The sequence below is a fragment of the Varanus komodoensis genome, unplaced genomic scaffold (genome assembly GCF_004798865.1).
Source record: "Varanus komodoensis strain SLA01 unplaced genomic scaffold, ASM479886v1 scaffold8, whole genome shotgun sequence".
NCBI lineage: Eukaryota > Metazoa > Chordata > Lepidosauria > Squamata > Varanidae > Varanus > Varanus komodoensis.
Genome location: NW_025336481.1, coordinates 34,076,721 through 34,098,291, shown reverse-complemented (window position 1 = coordinate 34,098,291; position 21,571 = coordinate 34,076,721). Strand labels below are relative to the sequence as shown.

At 42.1% G+C, this 21,571-nt stretch overlaps 1 protein-coding gene across 1 annotated transcript; it reads right to left on the bottom strand.

The window, feature by feature from the left end:
• Nucleotides 1–1,893: 1,893 nt before the first annotated feature.
• Nucleotides 1,894–11,591, bottom strand: FRG1 (FSHD region gene 1). Its single transcript, XM_044455625.1, has 9 exons — nt 11,503–11,591; nt 10,218–10,285; nt 8,523–8,645; nt 7,737–7,791; nt 6,269–6,383; nt 4,750–4,854; nt 3,811–3,902; nt 3,045–3,155; nt 1,894–2,033 (listed from the first exon to the last, which is right to left on the bottom strand). Exons 1-9 carry the CDS (start codon nt 11,562–11,564, stop codon nt 1,997–1,999), a joined length of 768 nt encoding a protein of 255 aa, XP_044311560.1. The 5' UTR covers nt 11,565–11,591; the 3' UTR covers nt 1,894–1,996.
• Nucleotides 11,592–21,571: the final 9,980 nt, after the last annotated feature.

The window sequence follows — 21,571 nt, the reverse complement described above, 5'->3', positions numbered from 1 at the left end:
CCCTCCCTCCCCATCCATCCCAAACACGTCTTCCTAGAGTGTCCAAAATGAACTGCAGCTTGACTTTCTCCTAACCCAGTGTCCACCACCCAACCTTACCACCGCTTTGCAATACATTTTATACTCTTCCTTTCCCCTCCTGCCTTTGCTCCCACCTGAACTACTAGGCAGGTGATGGTTATTATTATACACCCTACTCCACACCATAGCAGTTTTGGCTCCCTGGACCATTTTCCATCTCGCCGAGCACCAAAGCCTCACTTGCTCTCTCCTTCCCCTTCCCCTTCTTGGTGACAAGACAGGAGAAGACTTTTTAGCTCTCTCCCTTGCCCCACTGTGCCTGGCTCCTCTTAGCACTGTGCTTCTTTTACTTCTCCTACAGCTCACCTCCCTGCATCTCAAGCAGGTCTCCTCCACCCACCTGTGTTACAAGTATGACCTAGAGCTTGTCTACACCCCCTTCCTTGAAGCTTTTCTTACTCCTGCAGACACTTTAGCCCTTTTTCCAGCCCTCTGCTTATCTTATTACTACTCTCTCCCCACTTCCCCTCCCACCACTTACCTGTAAATCTCTCCAGTTGTAACCTGTTGTTCTTCTATTAAAGGAAACTTTATTTTGAAGGAAAAATAAATAACCCTTGGTATTCTGATTGTAAAATTACAAAGCACCCTACAATTAAAAGATTTATTGACTGGTTCAAATGTTGCTGTGATTGTCATCCTGCCTCAGAACTGTGTTCTTTTTCTGTATGCTAAAGACAATTTGCTTTTCTTGAGTCCTTCTAAAAGCATGGTGAGGGATTATGAGAATTATGATTTAAAACCTTTGTAGGGGATCAGCTTGCCTAGTTTTCAATTAAGTGAAGCTAGAGTGCTCAACACCTTGCAGGAACTGGGATCCAATCCTATGGCTGCTAGATGCAGAGGGACATTTGGAGCCTCAGCTCTGACCACTGAAATGGGTTTTGAGGTCAGAGCTGGAGTTCTGAATTCAGAGCACCCTCTGATCTCACACCAAGTGTGGCTCTTTCCATACCAACTCTGGAGCCTGCAGGGGATGGGTAACTCATAAGGGAGTTGCTTCAGCTTCTTGATCATGCAGCTGCACCACAGAATTGTCTAGAACATGATTTTGGCAGTTTCATTATGCCTAAATGGAATTCATGTTCTTCACAGCAGCCATACATTTCATCAGCTGTCCACCACAACCCCAAGTTAAGAAAGCAGGGAAGACTGGTTAAAATGGAAAGGCAGTTGACCAGTCTGGAAGAACCCAGTAGTGTTATGAAGTCATTTGTATGCATTTCTGCTGCTGAAAAAATAAGAACCTAGAAAACCAATGATGGCTGCTGTAAGTGCCTCTTGAGCATCAATGGAGGGAATGTCACTGGCTGCAACACAGGTGAGATTGCCAAAAGTGGCAAGTGTATCTCACTGCTCATGCCAAGTTGTGCAGTAGTAACTTTATACAATCTACAATGGGATTGTTACATCAGCTTCAGGTGATGATGACAACCCACCATGGGTTCAACAACCACTAGAACAAGCCATAGGCTGTCCATGTGGCCTGTTGCCCTGCAAAAAGCAGTGTAGTTTGGAAAATATGGCAACCCATATGTGCTGGTTACCCATGATGGGTTACCATGTGGTGCAAACCCAGTCAAAGATTGTATCCACAGGTTATGAGCTGTGGATATTTTCACGTGATATAATGTAAGCCAGGTAAGAATGTTGTCTCACTATGCATTGAGTTTACAGACTTCTCAAACTTGACCACAATTACTTCACTTCATGGTAAAGGAGAGAGATGTTCAAACTGAAACATGAATGGAAATGTTCATCATATTAACATGAACACTTTACTTTCAAAAGAAAAATGATTTCATAGAATAATTAAAAGGTACTCCAACAAAAAAGTTTTATTCAAACGAATTTACACAAAGAACCACCAATAAAGGAAGAAGACAGGACATGAACAGGCCAGCTGCTCTTCTGACTATTTGCAGTATCTATCAGCTTTCAATTTTGCTCTCCTATAAGACAAAGGGGAAAAGGATGGATTAAAATAACTGACATCAATCTAATGCAACAGTCAACAAAGTAGATGCAATATTAGAGTATTTTATAAGCTGTTTGGTTTTAGGTCAAACAAAGACAGAAACCAGAGGTTCCCTGTCCAAGCCTTCTTGGATTCTTGCAGGAGATGGGTCATAGTCTCGAAGTACTGTACCCTGGAGGAATCACCACTGCTAACTTCTGAACTATGATTCTCCTTTGTGCTGCTTGCTCCCTGCAGTCGGGGCTGCAAAGACCTGGACTGGGTAGCATGGTACATTCAGGACCCTTCCTGAAACTGCTGCTTCCCCTCATGTAAACTAAACTTTAGCGAGACCAAGTGATAAGGTAACAACCAGTGTACACACATCTTTGTAAACCAGCCCTTAAATATACTGTCTGTGTTTACAAACCACACTGCATCTCTTGCCTTGCCATACCAGAAAGGCTGAGCGAATGGGATAGAGTCTGTCTAAAAGTTAGTTACTGCAGTGATTAAAAAGTGCATTAGACAAAGATAACCCCACTAGGTGATTTGAATGCAAAGGCACCTGGAAATAGGACTGTTATAAACAATTTGCGATTCTACTACAAAATAATTGTCTGAACTGGGGGAATCTGAGGCCAGTGTGCTGCATCTGGCCCTTGCCCTACAGCCCAGGCCTCTGATGGGAACATTAAATGAACTCAAGCCAGGCTTGAAGAGCTTTGAAGGCTCCCTCATGTCCGATTGTCTTCATTTCATGTATGGGTTTTGAACTGACTGTACCCTTGTTTTGAAGAAGTGGAGAATGCAAGCTTGCGGACTACTAACCTCATACAAGCTGAATTGCATTAGTCTGAAAGATGCAATTTTCACATAATTTCGCCTAATCTGATTTTGGGTGTGGCAGAAAAGAGAACATGAGGTTTATCATCAATAAATATTTACAGAAATGGTTAGCATTGTTACTCAGAACCTTTGACAACTGCCTGAATGGGAAAGGTACCTGTCCAGCAAGGTCTCATGAAAAGTGCCTTCTTTCCTAGCTTTGTTCAGAGCTTTTGTGTCTTCTTGGCTTACTTTGAGTTTACGGTCTTGAAAACTCTGAAACTTCTTCCTGGAGATAAGAGCATTCCTATAAATATCTTCTACTTAAACAGAATGTTATAGTTGTTCCCTCTAGCAACAAACTAACAGGACTGCAGCCTCCCTCCCACCAAGTGGCAGATGAGAAACAAAAGTAGTATCAATGTGTTTGAATGAAAAGTGAGACACGCATAAATACAAAATATTTAAAAAGCAATGCACTCCCCATTAAAACAGTCCAGGTTTTTTGGACTGACCATGCTCAAGGAGTGGCCTCTGAGGACTACAGAACATTAAGTGTTGGTAAAAAAAACCCCAAAACACTGGAAAATAAGGGATGGGAGAATAAGCAATCAATTAGTCTGTTTGCACCCCCTTTAACTTATAGTATCTTGGGGAAGAGCATGGCTGGTTGCAATCCTGTTACAGTTCCCACTTACAAACATCAGTAGCATATACCAAGGATTTAATGTTAAATGGGTATGGGCAGGGAAGAAAGGTTGGTGGTTAATATGCACTAATAACATATGAAGACAAGTTTTGCTTTATCAAGTTTAGTCACTCATCAGGATCCAAAGCCTTTCAAAGTTTTGTAGGAGAGAAACGAAGACTCCATTATGAGCTCCATTATGAACCACTTGTCTTGCCTTAATTTTTACAGATAGCAAAAAACCCTTGCTACATACACGTAGTTGATTTCACATTGCTTAACATTTCCTTTGTCTTCTGGTGGAATGTCATCTTTTTGCTTGGCTTCTCTTTCAGCAATTGTTCGGATCTGAATGTAAGGGAAAAACAAAACCAGAAAAGTTGTGTATTTTAAAATGGATGTCTAAATCAAACATAAAACATAACAGTTTTCTTTTTGGTGTGAGATGTTCCCCAAGTTATCAGCTTGGCTAGACATCAGAATGCAACTCACATCAATAAGCAAATAACCAACATGACAGAATCTTATTGTACAGCCTTTGCACATACGGAATCATATTTCTATCACAAATGACAGGTGGGGTGTGTATGCAGACAGGGCTTGTTTATAGGAAAAACTCCCAATGAGGAGTTGGGAGGGGTGATTATAGTGCATGAATGCTGCTAGGATCAAACCCTTCTAGCTAGCACCCATATAGGAAGGCAGCCCCTCAAATCTACCTCAGACTAAATGGTTTAGGATCTTCTGGAACAGATTGCTTTTTTTGGGTGGGGGGTGGAGGAAAGAAGAGAGAAACATGAATTTGTTTTGTGAAATTTTCACATTGTGCAGCATAAGCCCAGAACACCATTAGTTGCAGCTTGAGTTAGGATGAGGGAGACAGTTGGGAAAGGCTAGAATGGGCCAAAAGTGGGCAGAACAGAAATCTCCAGAGGTTCTGGAGTTCAGCTTCCAGGATTCCTGAGCACTGGCCATGCCAGCAGGGGCTTGAGGGCACTGAGATACCAAATGTCCGGAGATCTATCATGCCTATCTCTGGATTAGATAATCATCACTCATTTTTCCCTATGACAGCTGATAAAGAAATATGACATGGAAAAGGATGACATGTCTGATTTTTCTTCTTAAAGTAATATATTCTTTAAGTAATAGTATTCACTTAGATCAATATAAGAACTGCTGTTTCAGGTGGTACCTTAAGCATTTCCTCATTGCCTGCTGTTTTACTTTTGGCTACAATATCACCTTCTTCATTACAGCTGATAAAGCAACTGTTTGCTGCTAAGAGAGCCATTTTTCCCTGCAAGGAAAAAGAATAGCAAGCCAAATTAGCAATACTATGATTATTTTGCAACAAAAATGTTTTAAGATTTTTAGTCTAGATTGCTTTAATGGGGTTAGAATTAAACTTGGAAAACCAGCAACAGTGCTTCATTTAAAATGCTTTTATTTCCATGCAAAAGCTGAACTCATGTGTTGATTTTAAACACACAACTAGCCCTCTTAATCATTTTATGAGTGTCACAATTTTGGAGTTTGAAAACTTGAAAAGTGACAAAATAAAAACAATCCATTTTTAAAGTTACAGCTATCATACATTATCAGCATTCTTATTCTATTTAATAAAATATTTCATAACTTCGTTTACTATACTTTTGTCTCTGATCGCTTTGTCTCATATCTAACAAACTGCATAAAGTAAATAAAAGAATAAAGATTTATGGAAGCAAGAGGAGTGAATGGTAGGATAACCTTTGTGTGGTATCTTTCACATTTGGCTATTAGCACTGTTGAGATGCCCTGGTTTGTGTCTGCTTTATACTTAACAAGCTGAAAATGATTTTCAAGGATATGGTTCATCTGAAGAGAACCAGCCACTTTGGAAATTTTGTTATTGCATGTTCCACTCACGTCACTTGGTTTCAATTCAACTTCCTCCTCCAAAGAGAAAACCATGGGAAGCTGTCATACAGCTGCTTTGTCCTTCTAGCACAGGAGTGAGAAATCTTTTCTCACTGAGGTCTGCATTACCAGGTTCAAAACCTGCTGCAAGTCTATCTTTCAGTAGTGGGTATGGCCTGAACTAAATGTTGGTTTGGCCAGGGGGCAGACTTAAATATGTATCTCTTACCTTTTTCTCCATGTAATAACAACAACAACACATCCCTATCCAGGCATTCTCATTCCCTACCTTGTATAAAGTTCCATCAGCTTTGCAGTTGGGGAATATGGTGGGAAGATGATGGCTTCATTTATAGCCCACCTTTACCTCAACTTGCAAGCAACCCAAGGTGGCTTCTATAGTTCTTTTCATTTTATCCTCACAAGCCATTAAGGTGAACCACAGTGAGTGGCCCAAAGTCATGCAGAATGAAGCCTGAATTTCTTAAGCTCCAGTCCAACACTCTACCCACTACATTACAGGATGTAATAAGGAAAGCAAAAAAACTGAAGCATGGCAAGGAACAGCCTGAGAAGCATCCGAAGATCTGCATTTGGCTTGCAGCTCAGAAGATCCTCACCCCTAATCTAGCCCATTACTCTCTGTTGTTATGCACTGGCTGTCCTTCCACTGCTGATCCTATCTCACTGGAGACAGTAGGCCCTTCTGCTTGCAAAGCATGTCCTCTGCCACTGGTTTCCCCCACAAATGATGAGGAACTAAAACTGAAAAAGTGTCAGGTATGCATTAAAAATGACAGCTGAACACTTGCCTCTTCAAACACTGGCTCCCACTGCTCCCTCGTACCAATTGCATCAGAACGTCCAATGACCAGCCCATCGGAATTAATGCCAAGGTACTTGCCATAGCCTGATTTCAGTGCAATTCTTACAGGAAAAAGAAGCAGTAATGGCATTAGTAATTGCTCAGACTTTTACTGTAATTGCTGCTTTCATGCCTTTGTTTCATGCTTTTAAACTAAATTCTGAAGAACTCTGGGGGCTATTGGATGTTTACCAGGATAATGAAACACTTATCAGGGATAAGAGTACACCTGCTGGATCAGAGCAAGGGTCCCCCTAGCCCAGCATTCTGTTCAGAGAGTGGCCAACCACTTAACTATGGGAAACCCACAATAAGGACATGAGTTTAACAGCACCTTCCTACCCATGTTCCCCAGCAACTGGCGTACACAGGCATACTGTCTCTGGAGGTGGCACAGAGTGCTCAAGATGAGTAGCCATTGACAGTCTTACCTGTCAAGAATTTGTCTAGTACTCTTTTAAAGTTGTCCAAATTGATGGCCATCACAACCTCTTGTGGAAGTAAATTCCATAGTTTTATGTGCTACAAGAAGTACTTCCTTTTATCCATTCGAATTCAAATAATAACTAGAAACTTTTATTTCATACAAAAACTTGCTATTCGAACGTTATAGAGCTATAGTAAAAGAACACTTAAGAAAGCTAAAAGAACAGTAAAGGGGAACAAACACCCCTGAAAGACATCTAGAAATCCACTGCCTCCAGGCTTCTCCTGGTAGGCATGGCCAAAGGGGAACCACTCAGGAAACCACTCTTATATGGGAAGAGTTTAAGTTATACATGCTCAGGAAATCTTTTCAGACTCTCTTCATCTTGCACTCAAGATGCAAAACTCTCAACAGAACCCATGTGCAGGCAGATAGGGCTCATATCTGCAGGTAGGGCTTATATGTATGCCCTGAGTTTAAGTCCTCCTATGTTTAGGTGAGCTCATGGATAGGGCTAAACACATGCTTTTAAAACTCTCACTGAAATCAGTGGGACATAAGCTGTAATCCATGGGAATCTAAGCAGTAAAAAGAAAAGAAATTCCTGCAAATAAATGCCCCAGGGGCCAAAAAGACTAGACCCCCTGCTCTAATCTTATACACACTTAAATTGGAAGAAAGTCCAATCTGCACAAGAGCATGCCATCAAAGTGTTTAACTGCACATGAATTATGCTTCGCCTAACATAATCCAGTGTATTAGTAAGAAAATGACATGCTCAGAAGCATTCATCCTTATAAAATTCTTCTCTAAAAATAGCCTTCCTTGAATGTGCAGAGTTTCAGGGGTACGATAACAGAAGGAAGACATGTAACAAATCCATAGCAAAACTGCTTTCACATGCTTCATGTTTAAAATTGCTCCTTTTATTTTTAAAGACATGGGGTTTACAATAATTAACCTTATGATAGCCCAGAAGAGCAATTACCTTGTTTCCGACAGCTTGACAGCAGTAAATTGTTCAGGAGGTGTAGGACCTTCATCTGAATATATTAAAAAGACATTAGACAATATTCTAGGACTGGAGATACTTGGAACAATTCCTGATACACAAGTCTTGAAAGTGTACCCACAATACTGGGGATTTTAAAATCCTTCCCTGTTACTTGTCACTTGCACTGCAAACTTTTATCTATATTCCAGAGTAATCAGCTATTGTAATGCAACGGGTAGGCTTTATGAGAAATGTAAAAAACACATGAATGAAAGAATAAGAAGCAAATTTGTACAATCTATAGTCTAATAATCTAACACAGGTACATTAGCTTAAACTAACAACTAAAATGTATGGACAGCACACTTTATCCAAAGAGTGATGACACTTACATTGCTGAACTGAAAAGACTTGCTTCTTTATTTCATGCTATTCACCTGCTGCAGGCAGGCAGTTTTGCAAATAAGTGCAAATCTGTTTTGCACTTATTTGCAAAACTGTGTTACAATGCAGCTAATGGTACAGAAAGATATAGAATGCTGTAAGACAACCGTCCCTAAACTGGTGCCTCCAAATACTTTGAAGCACAGCATCCACCATTCCTGCCACTGGGTATGCTGTCTGTGGCTGATGGAAGTTAGGGCCCAATGCATCTGGATGGCACTAGATTATGGAAGTCTGCTTTAAGAGGTTGCATTGTATGACTGCCACTGAACAGATTAAAATATATAATAAATAAAATAACCTTCGAAGTCCCTCTCTTCTTTTACCAATACCAACCTTTATGTGGGATTCCAAGAGTAAAAAGACCATTGTCAAGGGCACTGATATAGGTTCCAAGACCCATCTCTATTGCTACGGTTCCTGTGATGTCACCAAAATTTGTTACCGTCCACCAGCCTTCTAATGTATAAGAGGAAACAAGAAGAAAACAAGAATACATCTGAAGATACCAGGTGTTGAAACAGCTTTTATCATTTTATTTCAATGGAAAATGCTGACAACCAGGAAGTTGTTTAATCAGCAAACATACAAATTTCAGTAACAAATACATTACTTTTCCCCCCCAAGGATTACTTTATCATCTTCAATTTGGAAGAGACAAGTCCTCCTTTCTTGAAAGTGGTCAACATTAAATACCTGAAGGTATATATAAAGCAATGGGGTTCCTTCAGAAAAATTGACAGTATATTTAATTACAACATAAGCTGATGTTATGCAACATGGCATCATGAATTACACTGAAACACAGTTAACAGTGATTTGGTAATTCAGAAAGTACAGAGGCAATATTGTGACTGCTTCCGTCATGCTCAATTGAAGCATAGAGGTTGCCTTGAGTGCTAGTAATGTTCAATTAATCATTTGTGTCTTAGCTTATAGAACGAGAAAACAACAATGGAGTGAAGCAGCATGAAAGTATGGTGTAGTGGTTAGAGTGTTGGACTAGGACTGGAGAGAGTCAAGTTCAAATCCCAATTCACCAATAAAGCTCACTAGGCACTCTGTGAAATCACGATCTTTGAGCCAAACATACCTCTGTGTTACTGTAAGGGTAAAAGTGGAGAAAGCCACCCTGAGCTTCTTGATAGAAGAATGATATATAAAATGATTATTAAACCATAAAGATATGTAATTTCCTTTAAAAAGTCCAAATTCTCAACATTCAGAAAAAAATAGATTCTATATTGCACATTGATTGTGAAGCAAAAACATACTCAGTGCTCCATTGGCTAAATGGAGATAACACTGATCTATATTCCTGGTTTGTTGTAGGGGTTACAATGAAATAATATATACAAAGTGTTCTGAACACTTAAGAATACTGAATATTCAAACACTTGTTGGTTGGCAGAAAAGTCCTAAGGGCAGTTATGGAAAAGCTGAGCCAGTAATCTCCCACAACAAGCCAAGCACCACTTGTCTGTGCCATGCCAGCACATGCAGAAGGTATGGGAAGGGTTTCACTAGGCTTTTCAGTGCAATGGAACTGTGAAGTTTAAGCAATAGGATTTGTGAGGGTGGCTGGGGTAAGGAATTAGCTACGCCTGGATGGATGATGGCATAGCAAATGGGCCTGAACCTGGACCCATCTAGGGGAATGGGGGTGTCTTTGGATAAAACAGTGAGAATGTCCACCACCCTGGCAGCAACCTCTTCCCCTCCCACCCTGCAAAGCCCAAGATGAAGCCTTAGTGCCCTCCAGCTATCACCATTGTGAGGAGAGGGAAGAAAGACTGTAATCTTAGTCAAGCCTGGAAAAAGCATACAGAATATATTATGCCTATATAGGAAGCAGACAGACTAGCAAACACATTTAAAAATAAACCCTCTGTCCCAGTGAAAACAATAATACCTGTTTTATTTTAAAACAAAGAGGTCTTTGCCTGGTAACCATATGAAAGAACACTTTCTGAAAAATGCTATTCTTTGTCAATTCCTCATTTATTTGCTTCTATAAAAAAGTGAGCTTACCAACAATATCAAGCTGATCTTCAACATTTTCTTCTCTTTTCCTTTTTTTATCTTTATTTTTTTTCTTACTAAATAATGACATACAAGGGAAAATGAATCAGTGGCATTCAAGAGCAGCAGAGAAAAAAGGCATACATTTTTAATTTTTCTGGTATTTTTATAAACCATCTTGATTGGCTTAAAATAGGCAATACAAAAATACAAGAAATTACTAAATAAATACTTGGGGATTTTTATATCCCACCTGCCTAGAAAGCTCCATGACTATCCAAATTCATTTTACAGTATTAGTCACAAATGTGACAACAGGTAAATTTTACAAAATTCTATTTTACACTTCCCCTTACTTCCAAACATATCACATTTAAATCAGAGTAGGAGCAGAGAAAAGTGCAGATGCTAAACCAGGGATCCTGTTGAGTCTTATGCTCAAATAGGGGATATTTAGGAAAAAAGTAATAAGCATGAACAATGAATAGATACAGATGGACAAAGTAACACAGAATGGTATTGTTAAAATTGGAAAATAAGTTATGTGACAAAAGATACACAACTGATTACAAAACCTCAGGGTGGATTTGAGTAATTATTTTTACTAATACAACCACTGCATTTCAGGCATTTGATAGAGGAAAAGGTATGAAAAAACGTAAGTAATTAAGATATTTCATTTACATTAGACGATATCCTGTTTATGCAAGACCCAGGGTAATTCCGTGTCTGCCAAGCTAATTATGAATTATTAAGGGAGATTTCCCTAACTTGGTACCCTCCGTTTTTACTTTCAACTCTCATCAGCCCTTGCTAGTATGGTCAATGGTCAGAATTGCTGGGAATTGTAGTCCAGCACCTGGTTAGGGAAAACTGATTTATGTTATACTTGTGAAGGAGCAAAATAGCACCTCCACATCTTGAAGTAGTATGCCGAACAGCAGCGAAAACCGTCATTCCTAGCCTTACTCAGGAATTTTCTGCCCGTCTTCTTGGGCCCTCAAAGAGTACACTTTGCTTTCTCAAAACAAACACCGGAGATCGAAGGACACACTTTCCGCCCCGCAGCAGTGACCTCCTGTATCTCAAATGCGTGAATCTATCAGTTATGACAGCAGTGAAGAAAAGACACTCCGTACAAGCTCAGAGGCACTCCGGAATTATGATTTCGACGCTACCAACAGGCTTCGAGGCTACAATTTTCGAGAATTGTACGGAAGGAAGAAAACCGCTTCCTCCTCCTCGTCTTCTCTTCCCACATCCCTGGGGAGACTCGAACAGAAAAACATCTCACCTTTTTGACTTCGACCCCTTAAGAACCAGCTTGGTCCTTTTAACGAGGGAATACTCCGCCATGTTTACTTACGTACTACGGAAACCGCGGAAAGCTGGCGCCGCCCAAAGTCTTTCTGCTTCAGTACGGCGGCTCTGCATGGACACACACACACACACAAAATCTATTTGGCGCTTGGTTTGCGCTTGCGCGATGCAGGCGATGAAGAGAGCTGCCCGAACTAAGAACCGGAGGAAGGGGAGTCATGAGAGTATCGGGCGTGTGAGGGCGTTTACATTGAGCGTCAGCTTCAGGTTCGCAGACTACGAGCTTCTTGAATGAACCCAGAGCTTGACGGTGGTCATAACGTCCTGAGACGTTTGAGTAGGACGGGATAGAAATATCCCAAATAAATAACACTATCATTACCAGTCCTAACTATAATGATGCCGAAATTTCCTTTGCGCAGCAGTCACACTATCACCTTTCTTATAAAAAGCTTTTTATAGGGAATGCTCATTGTATGCCACTCCACTGCTCCATTATAACGAATGGCAAGGGCTTCTAAACGAGGTCACACAGGTTCCAAGCAATTGCCGACGTCCCAGGGTCGCCAACTCCTAGTTCCAAAATTTCCAGATTCCCTGCACCATCCTGTATATGCTTTTGATTATTCTCCTATTTTCCACCAGGTGTTGCTGTCACTACAAAAATGCATTTTGATGCAGAAAAAATCAGAGCCCTCCTCACATTCATAGGATAGAGAGCTCTCCAGGCATACTGCCAAGGAAAGGAAGCAAAGTGAGGTTTATACTCTGAATCTCCAAGGCACAGCTGGCTTAAGCATTACTATTGAGTAAGACCCACCCTAAATTGAATAGTTTATCAGAGAGCTTTGTTGTGTAACAAGTGCTATAATTTAGTACAGTCTTTTTCAAATTGTATTCCATGCAACCCTGATGGGGAAGTAAATGGAGTTGCTGGATCAGTAATAGCTACAAGGGCTCTTAAAAGATAGTTTGTTACATGGTGGTTTTAATGCACTGCTGCAAGAGTGTTGGAAATATTTCATAGTGCACTCTCAGTTCACTCAGGGTGTGCACAAGATTGTGCCGTATGTAGATGGAAGAGGAGACAGATGCTCGGTTTTTAAGGACCCGCAATCACTGAGTTAGTCTTTGAACAAAATCCCATGGTTTTCTGTGTGTAAGCTCCCTGCACCAGCGATCAAAAGACATTATGCAGCTATTCTTTCTTTCCTTGATTATTTTCTTTTTTTAAGGTAAGGATGCCCCCTGCAAGCAACAACTTGGTGAGAAAGCACGGGTTGATGATTCTTCATCAGATATGGCAGAGAGCATGGCCAAAGACTAGTATGAAACCACACTTAGCGAAAGGATGCACACCTTCTAAGCTTGGGCACAACCAAATTCTCTTCTGTTAATGTAAACTTCAGCTAAGGGGAGATAAGAAATGCTAGGAAGGAGCAAGTAGAAATCTTAAAATACAAGTCCATTAAAAGGATGTTGTCGGTGATGATAACCATGCCAATTGAAAGTCAACCATGCAGTGAATTTAATTGTTTTTTGTTATATTCTTACGACCAGTTCAGTAACTGAGTTCTTCACATGGTCACAGCCTTCCTCACACACAGTCAGCAGGGTTCTGCTTTGACTGTGCACCTAAACTGTGTCTATTCATGTGAATCTCTACTCAGGACTCTTGTTGCTGCATATGAGTTAGATTGCAACCTAAACATTTTATTGTTTCCATGTAATGAGAACAGAGGAAAAGGCCCGACTGCAAAAAAGCAAAGCAGTTAAAGGTAACTCCTCATACAATGGGGGGCAGCGGTCGATCATCTATTTCCTTTTATTCTGTGTTGCTGTTTTCAGTAATTACATACTTGAATGTATGCGAGTTGTCATGGCCCTCCTTTCTTGCCTTATGCCTTCATCATTACAGTAAAGACACAAGAGAGCAAGATCTGATTTGGTAAAGTTTTCTTATCAGTTAGCAAGCTGTGAATAAAACAGTTCCTTCTGAAGATAGCCATTTATGGTGTAATTTGCCAGCTGGAATGCCTTTATTTATTTACTTAAAACAGAGCTACATTCATCAATTGGGCTAGTTATGGTTATTTAACAAATCTTAGTACTTCATGCTTGTAAAGGTAACTTCACATTCATTTGCAAATGTGGAAGATGAGTCAACTTTACAAAAATTGTAGCTGGGTTTTCCTGCTGATTTAGAAATTAATGTGCTTCCTTTATGTGCTTGCCATCTGCACATAGCATGCGTGAACATACACAGCATTTCCATTGTGATGATCTTAAACATCAGAACAGCCATGCTTTAGAGCATTATGGAACATGAATAGAAGGACAAGGTTGAAATTACTGGCATTTTTAATGACCTAAACTGAAGAAATACGGACTTGGCTGATGTCATTTCCGGATCTGCCAAACTAATGAACAGATGACCTATCCTAAGAGTAATAAATGATGAACGCATGGCAGATGAATCAAACTCAGTCAAATGAGTTTGAAAATATTTTATTGTTACTACGCTGTGGCTTTTATTGTAGCTTCTCCAAGCATTCACTGGCATTATAGAGTATTTAATGGCACAATGGGCCATCGGGAGACATCTGGAGAACCTGGCCCCAAGTATCTGGTTCCTGGATCTGAGGTTGTTCATCCCTTCCCTTCCTTTATGTTTAACATGGCTGTTGAAGAACCTCCCCTATCAAAAATGTTCTTTCTAATGAGGACCTTCAATGAAGGTCGGGGATAGGGTGAGAGAAGAATATGTGAGCAAAGCAGCACCCTTTGGTTTGCAAAGTGCTGGATTGTCACCTTATACATAGCAAATTTGCTCATCTGTATCTCACCACTGAAGAAGGACCACTCATACCCTCCCCCTTCACCTTGTTAGCACTGGACTGTTGATGCTTTGCAATGTATTCCCTAACCTCAAACTTAGGAAAACAATGCCTGATGACATTTATAGTCTCCCTTGGCATATGTACTGGCAGGGCTTAAAAGAAAATGGGTCTTTGGCAGGATGCTAGTCTTCACTGCTGCAGCACTCCTCAGCAATAAAACTGTGCTCCCCCTGCCTCTATTCTGTAAAAATTGGATCTGCTGTCTCAAAGGAGTGCTGTATCATTTTGTTATACAAATGTTCCTCACTGGTCTGAAGTGATGGCTCCTCTGTTGGGGTTGTTTGCTTTGCCTGTTTGGATTGGGGAGTGGGGGGGGGGGTCCCAAAGCGACTTTGCAGTGTTTTATATCATGTAGTGTTTGGATACTGGGGCACATGTCCTGAATCCAGATGCTGAAGTTCTTGAATTAAAGAGCACTTCAATTCCTTAAGATTTATGCACTGTATCTTTTTGTCCTGTAAATGGTCCACAGTGAGTGAGGTGCTAGTCCTTTCCCTGAGTCTTGCATAGCATGGGATTTTTCTTCAAGGGCAGTTCAGCAATGGAACAAAATGTTGAGAGAGGTGATGGGCTCTCCCTTGTTGGAGATCTTCAGCCAGAGGCTGCTCCAGATGCTCTAGCCTTAATTTCCTGTATTGAGCAGATGGCCCACAAGCCCCTCTCCAACTTATGTTAATCCACATGTAAGAACAACACCTAACATGGACTGAGTATGGGACATTGAGTCATAGGATGCCATTATCTGTGAACTTGGAACTACATGTTATTACATATGAACAACCCAGGAACAGAACTGATGGTTTGTTGCTGGGTTGTAAACTCTGGGCTGTTTTAACTATTAGTTATCATTATGTGAAAGCTGGAGCCGTGGGTGGTTCATGTATTGCCATACTACAGAATGGTTAAAAAAACCCCAACAAACAAAACAACAAAGCAAAACCACAACCCTGCCTGTCCTACAGGCCAGTATTATAACACCCCAAGAGCATTTCTGATATGGGGTGGGATGTGTGTGTGCAAAGGAAGATCAATCAAACAACTCAAGAATTTTAAAAAAAATGTCTAGCAGACAAGTCATGCGTAAACTCTGGGTCTACGACAACTCATGCTCTGGGTTGTCATTGTATGTGAACCAGGGCTATGTTTCTATGAGGAATGCCTCTGTTTCCAGGCCAATCAGCCTTGCCAAGTAAAATTCCTTCCCAGTAAAATTCCTTCCCTGGCTGACTGAAGTCCAAAGTAATGACACTATGTTCAGGGCAAAGCCATGGCAGTCTGCATGGGCATGCGAAGCTGCCCCGACTGTGTAGCCGTGGTGTGGAGGGGAGGGAAAACTGCCTCTCAGCCCGCTCCCAGGTCCCCCCTCCCTTGGCAGTTCCACTGCACCATCATTTGGGCTGGGAGAGTGCAGCAGCAGCAGGAGTCACGGCCTTCATCCTGGTCCTTGCCTCTGTGCATGCTGATCTGCCACAGGATCCCCTTACATCTAGACCATCACGCCGTTCCTGCAACGCCCCCCCCCCCCGCTGTGTAAAACAGTAAGTGCTCTGGTAAGCCAGCACTTGAGCCCGTGATAGCACTGTTCTCATATACTGCACTTTGACGGCAGATTCATACACAGGTCTGGACACCACTCTGCTTTTATTCCACTGTTGCCACCCTTCCACTCCGCCTAGTTACTAAAGATACGATCCAATGGAGATGGGCGTGGGTCCACGAACTTGGAGGCTCATGTTCACCCACTGCAGAGTGGGAATAATGGTGGAGGTGATTGGGCAGAGGGGGATGGAGGTCTTTGAAGAAGCAGGTCGAATAAGAATGAAAAAAGGTGTAGCTGCCAGCACAGATTTAAAGAAACCTCTGTTTGGGCTCTCAAGAGTTTTTTCTTTTGCAGGCAGTGCTCAGTAGTTCTACATCTCCAGCAATAAATTACTTTCTTCGTTCTGGTATTTCCATCCATGGCATTTCTGTGGAGGAGTTTGTTCATTTTCAGTTTAATGTAGGGCTGTCGACTGATTTAAATCAATGTGAGTCAATTAATGATATAACATTTTAAACTAATTGATTGATTCAGTTAGAGGGCAGATATTCTGTCCTGACCTTCAGAAGGAAGCCCAGAATGCCCAAAGGAGCACCAGGTGTGGAGAGAGGCTGGAAGTGCAGAATGTCAGAGAGCTCTGAGTGAGTAACTTGTTCCAAGAAGGTTTGCAACTAGCCAAACCCTTTTGTTGCTTTAGGTCAGGGAACCTCTTCCCATGCTCCATTCTTTCACCAAGGGACAAAAGGTCTTAAAGGGACAAGCCTCCTCCTTTCTGCTAATTCCATCCAGGTTCATTGTCTTCCCTGGTGAGCCATCATGGAGATTCATAGTGTGCCTGGTTGGCTTGGATGGGTTTCCTGATAGGTTCAGCCTCAGAGTTCACTGATTCTGGGGCATCAGTTCTGGGGTCCCTGGCTGAAGGACTGTAGTTCAACAGCCTCAAGTTCTTCTGAGGTTGGAGACTGGATCTATAACCAGCAATTCTGCAGCTAGTGCTGTTAGACTCTCCTCGAAGTCAGTCTGTGGTGTTGCTCCAGGTGATGTTCCATCAGTGAATTAGTTAGAATAATCCATTAAAAACATGTAATCAGCTAAAATCAGGCCATGGTTTTAAAAATAACAGTACAAAACTGCAGATGGTACACACACACTTAAGAAGCTTTCTACCTGCCCTCACATGCAAGGGATGGCCTAAAACATCTCAAAAGAAGAGAAGAGAAGAGAAAATATTGCTTCAACAATATTTTATCCAGGTGCAAGTTTAAATAATGTATGACTTGATTCACTCGAACTCACTTGATTTAACAATTAAGTTTTGTTTAATCAGGTTGCTGCCTTAATTATATCTGTACATATTTGTATATGAGAAAAAAATCTTCTAAAGAAACATAATGCATGCTTTGGATTACAATTTGCACAATCTTTAGCCAGGATGGCTGTTTTAGATGTGCATGCCTGTTGCAGCAGACATCTAAGAGATGCATTTCGTTCCCATAGGAAGGAATGCCTCCTTTAAGACCTTGCTTGTCACCTGTGCTTTCTAGAAGTACCTGTGTAAAAATTTCAAACATTAAAATCTGCTTCCGAAGTAATTTGCGATGATCTATTTATTCAGAGTTGCAATCCTGAACACTTGCTTGAACACATAGTGATACTTTGTTCTGAGTGAACATGTGTGGGATGGTGTAACATGGTGTCCTGCAACAACAGGGGGTTGGACACGATGGCCTTCATGACCCCTCCCAACTCTACTATTCAATGATTCTGTGTATAGTATTGTACTGTCAAATGTTTTCAATTATGATTGTGATCCTGTGCACATTTGCATCAGAATGAATCCCATGGAGTACCAACCATGGATTCTGTGGGAGCATGGTTGGCATTATTGGCATCATGTGGAATTAGAGAATTTGGCTTGTTTGGCTAGTAAAGACGTTACCGTTCTGGCTCATTCTGTTCTATTCCAGATGTCTTCATGGTGTTAAGGGCATTAAAATATGATCTTAGAAAGGTTTCAGCTTTTACATGTTATTTTCAATACAGTTCTTCAGCCTGGAGTGAATAACCCCACAGATATTGGAATTACTATCTTCCACTGCCAAAGAGTTTGCAATAAAATGTTGATTTCCTACTTTTATTTTGCCAAAATAAGGGGAATATGTAACAATCCTTAATTACCTTCTACCCAGTTATCGAGAGACTCAGATCAATTTAACCCGAGTGATCAAATAATTTCCCTACTTTCTAAGCTTTACTAGGTGAAGACCAGCTTGTTCAAGTAGGTCTATTATTTTTCACAGAAGGCAAATTCAGGATAGTGGCTTTTGGGATAGCTTACTTTACATACTTGGTGTATTTGCTGCCTCATCCACTCATTTTATTTCCTATACAGTGTAGGATTCCCTGAACTTGGTGAACTTAAAAGGAACTTAAAAGGGTATGGTACTGAATCTGCCTTGGTTGCCCTGCATGATGACCTGTGCAGGGAGAAAGACAGGGGGAGTGCATCCCTGTTGGTTCTCCTGGACCTCTCAGCGGCTTTTGATACCATTGACCATGGTATCCTTCTGGTTAGGCTTGCAGGATTGGGAATTTGAGGCACTGCTTTGCAGTGGTTCTGCTCCTATCTCAATAGCCAATTCCAGAGAGTGGTGCTGGGGGACTATGGCTCTGCGCCATGGCAGCTATGCCATGGAGTTCCGCAGGGGTCCATTTTGTCCCCCTTGCTACTCAACATCTACATGAAACCACTGGGAGAGGTCTTTAGGAGGTGTGGGCTGCGGAATCATCAGTACGCTGGTGATACCCAGCTCTACCTCTTGTTCTCTACCAATCCAGGTGAGGCAGTGGCTGTACTGAACCGGTGCCTGGCCAAGGTAATGGGCTGGATGAGGGCCAATAAACTGAAGCTTAATCCAGACAAGGCGGAAGTCCTATTGGTAGGTGGGTCGGGCTTTGGGATGGGAGACCTGGGCCTTGTCCTGAATGGGGTTGCACTCCCTCTTAGGGACAGGGTTTGCAGCTTGGGAGTGCTCCTTGACCCAGAGCTGTCATTAGAAGCTCAAGTAACAGCGGTGGCGAGGAGTGCTTTCCTTCATCTTTGGCTGATCCATCAGCTGTGTCCCTACCTGGAGAACGATTGCCTGGCGACTGTGACACATGCATTGGTAACTTCCCAATTAGACTTCTGTAACGCGCTCTCCGTGGGGCTGCCCTTGAAGATGGTCTGGATACTTCAATTGGTGCAAAATAGAGTTGCCAGGTTGCTGACAGGGACTGGGCGTTGTTCTCATATAACCCCAGTCCTCCGTCAGCTTCACTGGCTCCTCATTGAAGTTCGGGCGCAATTCAAGGTGTTGGTTATCACCTATAAAGCCCTCAACAGCTTGGGTCCTGGTTATCTAAAGGAGTGCTTGCGTCCATATATGCCCTCCCGCCCCCTGAGATCGGTGGAGGAGGCCCTTCTCCAGGAGCCCTCTGTGAAGGATATTAGGAGGGTGAGCACCCAGAGGAGGGCCTTCTCTGCAACGATGCCCCACCTATGGAATGCGCTCCCCAGAGAGGTCCGCCTGGCACCGTCGTTATTTGTTTTTCGGTGCCAGGCCAAGACCTTTTTATTTAAACGATATTTTAATTGTTAATTGTTTTTATTTACTGGTTTTATACTATTACCGAGATGCTCCGGATTTTTAATGTTTATTCTGTGTTTGCTTAGTCTGCTTTGTAAGCCACCCCGAGGCTTTCTGCGATGGGGGCGGCATAAAAATGCTATAATAAATAAAATAAATAAAAACTTAAGACCAGTTCTGCATAATGGAGCTTTGAAGTGTTCACACATTCATTAGCATATGAAGACGAAGCATTGTTCCAGGTGCATCTTGATCACCATGTGCTGATAGATTTAGGTGGGCCTAGGACATGGGTCCTCAGACTATGGTCTGGGGGCCAGATCTGGCCCGCCATGTCCATTTGGACCCGCAGGCGCACCTGCGCCCACTGCCCACCCTGCCCTGTGCATGGGAAGGCAGCGGTTTGCTCACTTGGAGAAAACAATCTTCAAGCGAGCAAGTCACTGCCTCGTGCGCCTGCCTTGTGGCATGTGCTCGCCCCCAACTTGCTTCGCCACCTCTTGCCGCATGTGCATGCCCCACCCCCGCCTCAGCACGCATGCGTGCTTGCACACGCTGCCCCCATCCCCTCACCGGCCCACCACACCGCCGGCACCACCTTTCCGGCCTGCGCCCAGCACCAGCACCTTTCAACTGGCCCCCCAGTGAAAAAGTTTGAGGACCCCTGGCCTAGGCTTTACAGAGCAATTTGCGATGATTTTGAACACCACAGATGTTGATAAGGAGGTCGCAAATTTGGTTCTCACCACTGAAAAAGTTTTAATGGCTTTCTTCGAGGAGGAGTCATGATTAAAATGAAGGTTGTGGCTGAGCTAATGAAGTCGATTGGGTCAGTGGTACATATTGACAGCTTTTAAAAACCAACTTTTTCTTTTCTGAAATGCAGAGTGTGTATATGTGAGTGCATGCATATACGTGCACATAGACGTGAAAGCAGGGTGGCACTGCAGGCAGAAGTATCAGGCCGTTTCCCCTCAGGACATAGCTGTGAGCAGAATTTTACACTGATGTTGCGTTTCTACCAACAAGAGGAGGAAAAATGGGTTCCTATATTTTCTCCTCTCTACCCTGAGTGGAAAGGCATTTTTTGTGGTCCTGCCAATTTTGTATGTAGAGATGGGTTAAGTATCCCACAAGCACCACTGCTGTGTTCAAACACAGTCCCTGGTGCATTTTAGCACTGGGAAAACATTCTCAGCTCCCCGCAAGGGATGCATAATTTGGTCCCATAAGTGTGTGCCTAATTACTGAAGTCACAGACCTGTCAGTTTCCTTAGAAGTGTCGCTTGCAGGCCTGCATTTTCTCAAAGCGAGGCATCATTTGGCAAAGAGTTTTGTGGCACCTTTATTTACCCGCTTTTTGTGGACTGTAGGAGACTTGGTCAGATATTTCTCTCAGGAAATTGTATCAATGGATAAAAATCAATCGGTTGGACATCAGCTCAGTTGCACTTTCTCTCATATCTGTAATGTTTTATGTCCTTCCACTGATGTTTTAACAAGGTGGCTGAGTTCTGGGAACCACACCTGCTGGCCTTTGCCTTGTGTTTCATTGATTGCCCAGCAATGTTGTGGATGCTGAAAGATGAATGCTGTTTTTAACATGGTGAAATCCAGCTTTGCTGTATGCCAGTAGCCCTGTGCTTTGCCTCAGATGCTATGGGAGGCTGATTGGTTTGTGGTTTCCACTGTCTCCTGCTTTATCTCTCTCAGAAGACTAATAACATTATTCCAGTCTGCTAGCATTTTGCAAAGGAGAGCAATGTGTGTTGAATCAATAAAGCAATCCCCAGGTTTAGACAGAAAAGGCATGCGCAAATGCAGCCATTTAAATCTTTTAAGTTATTTATCCTTCTTAAAACACTTCCAAAATGCCATCTTTTTGATGTATGTATTGCTTGATTTGTTTGGATTCTTCTGACGTGAAGCACGCTTCATTTGAAGCTTCTCCAAGGTTGCTAAATTAATAGATTA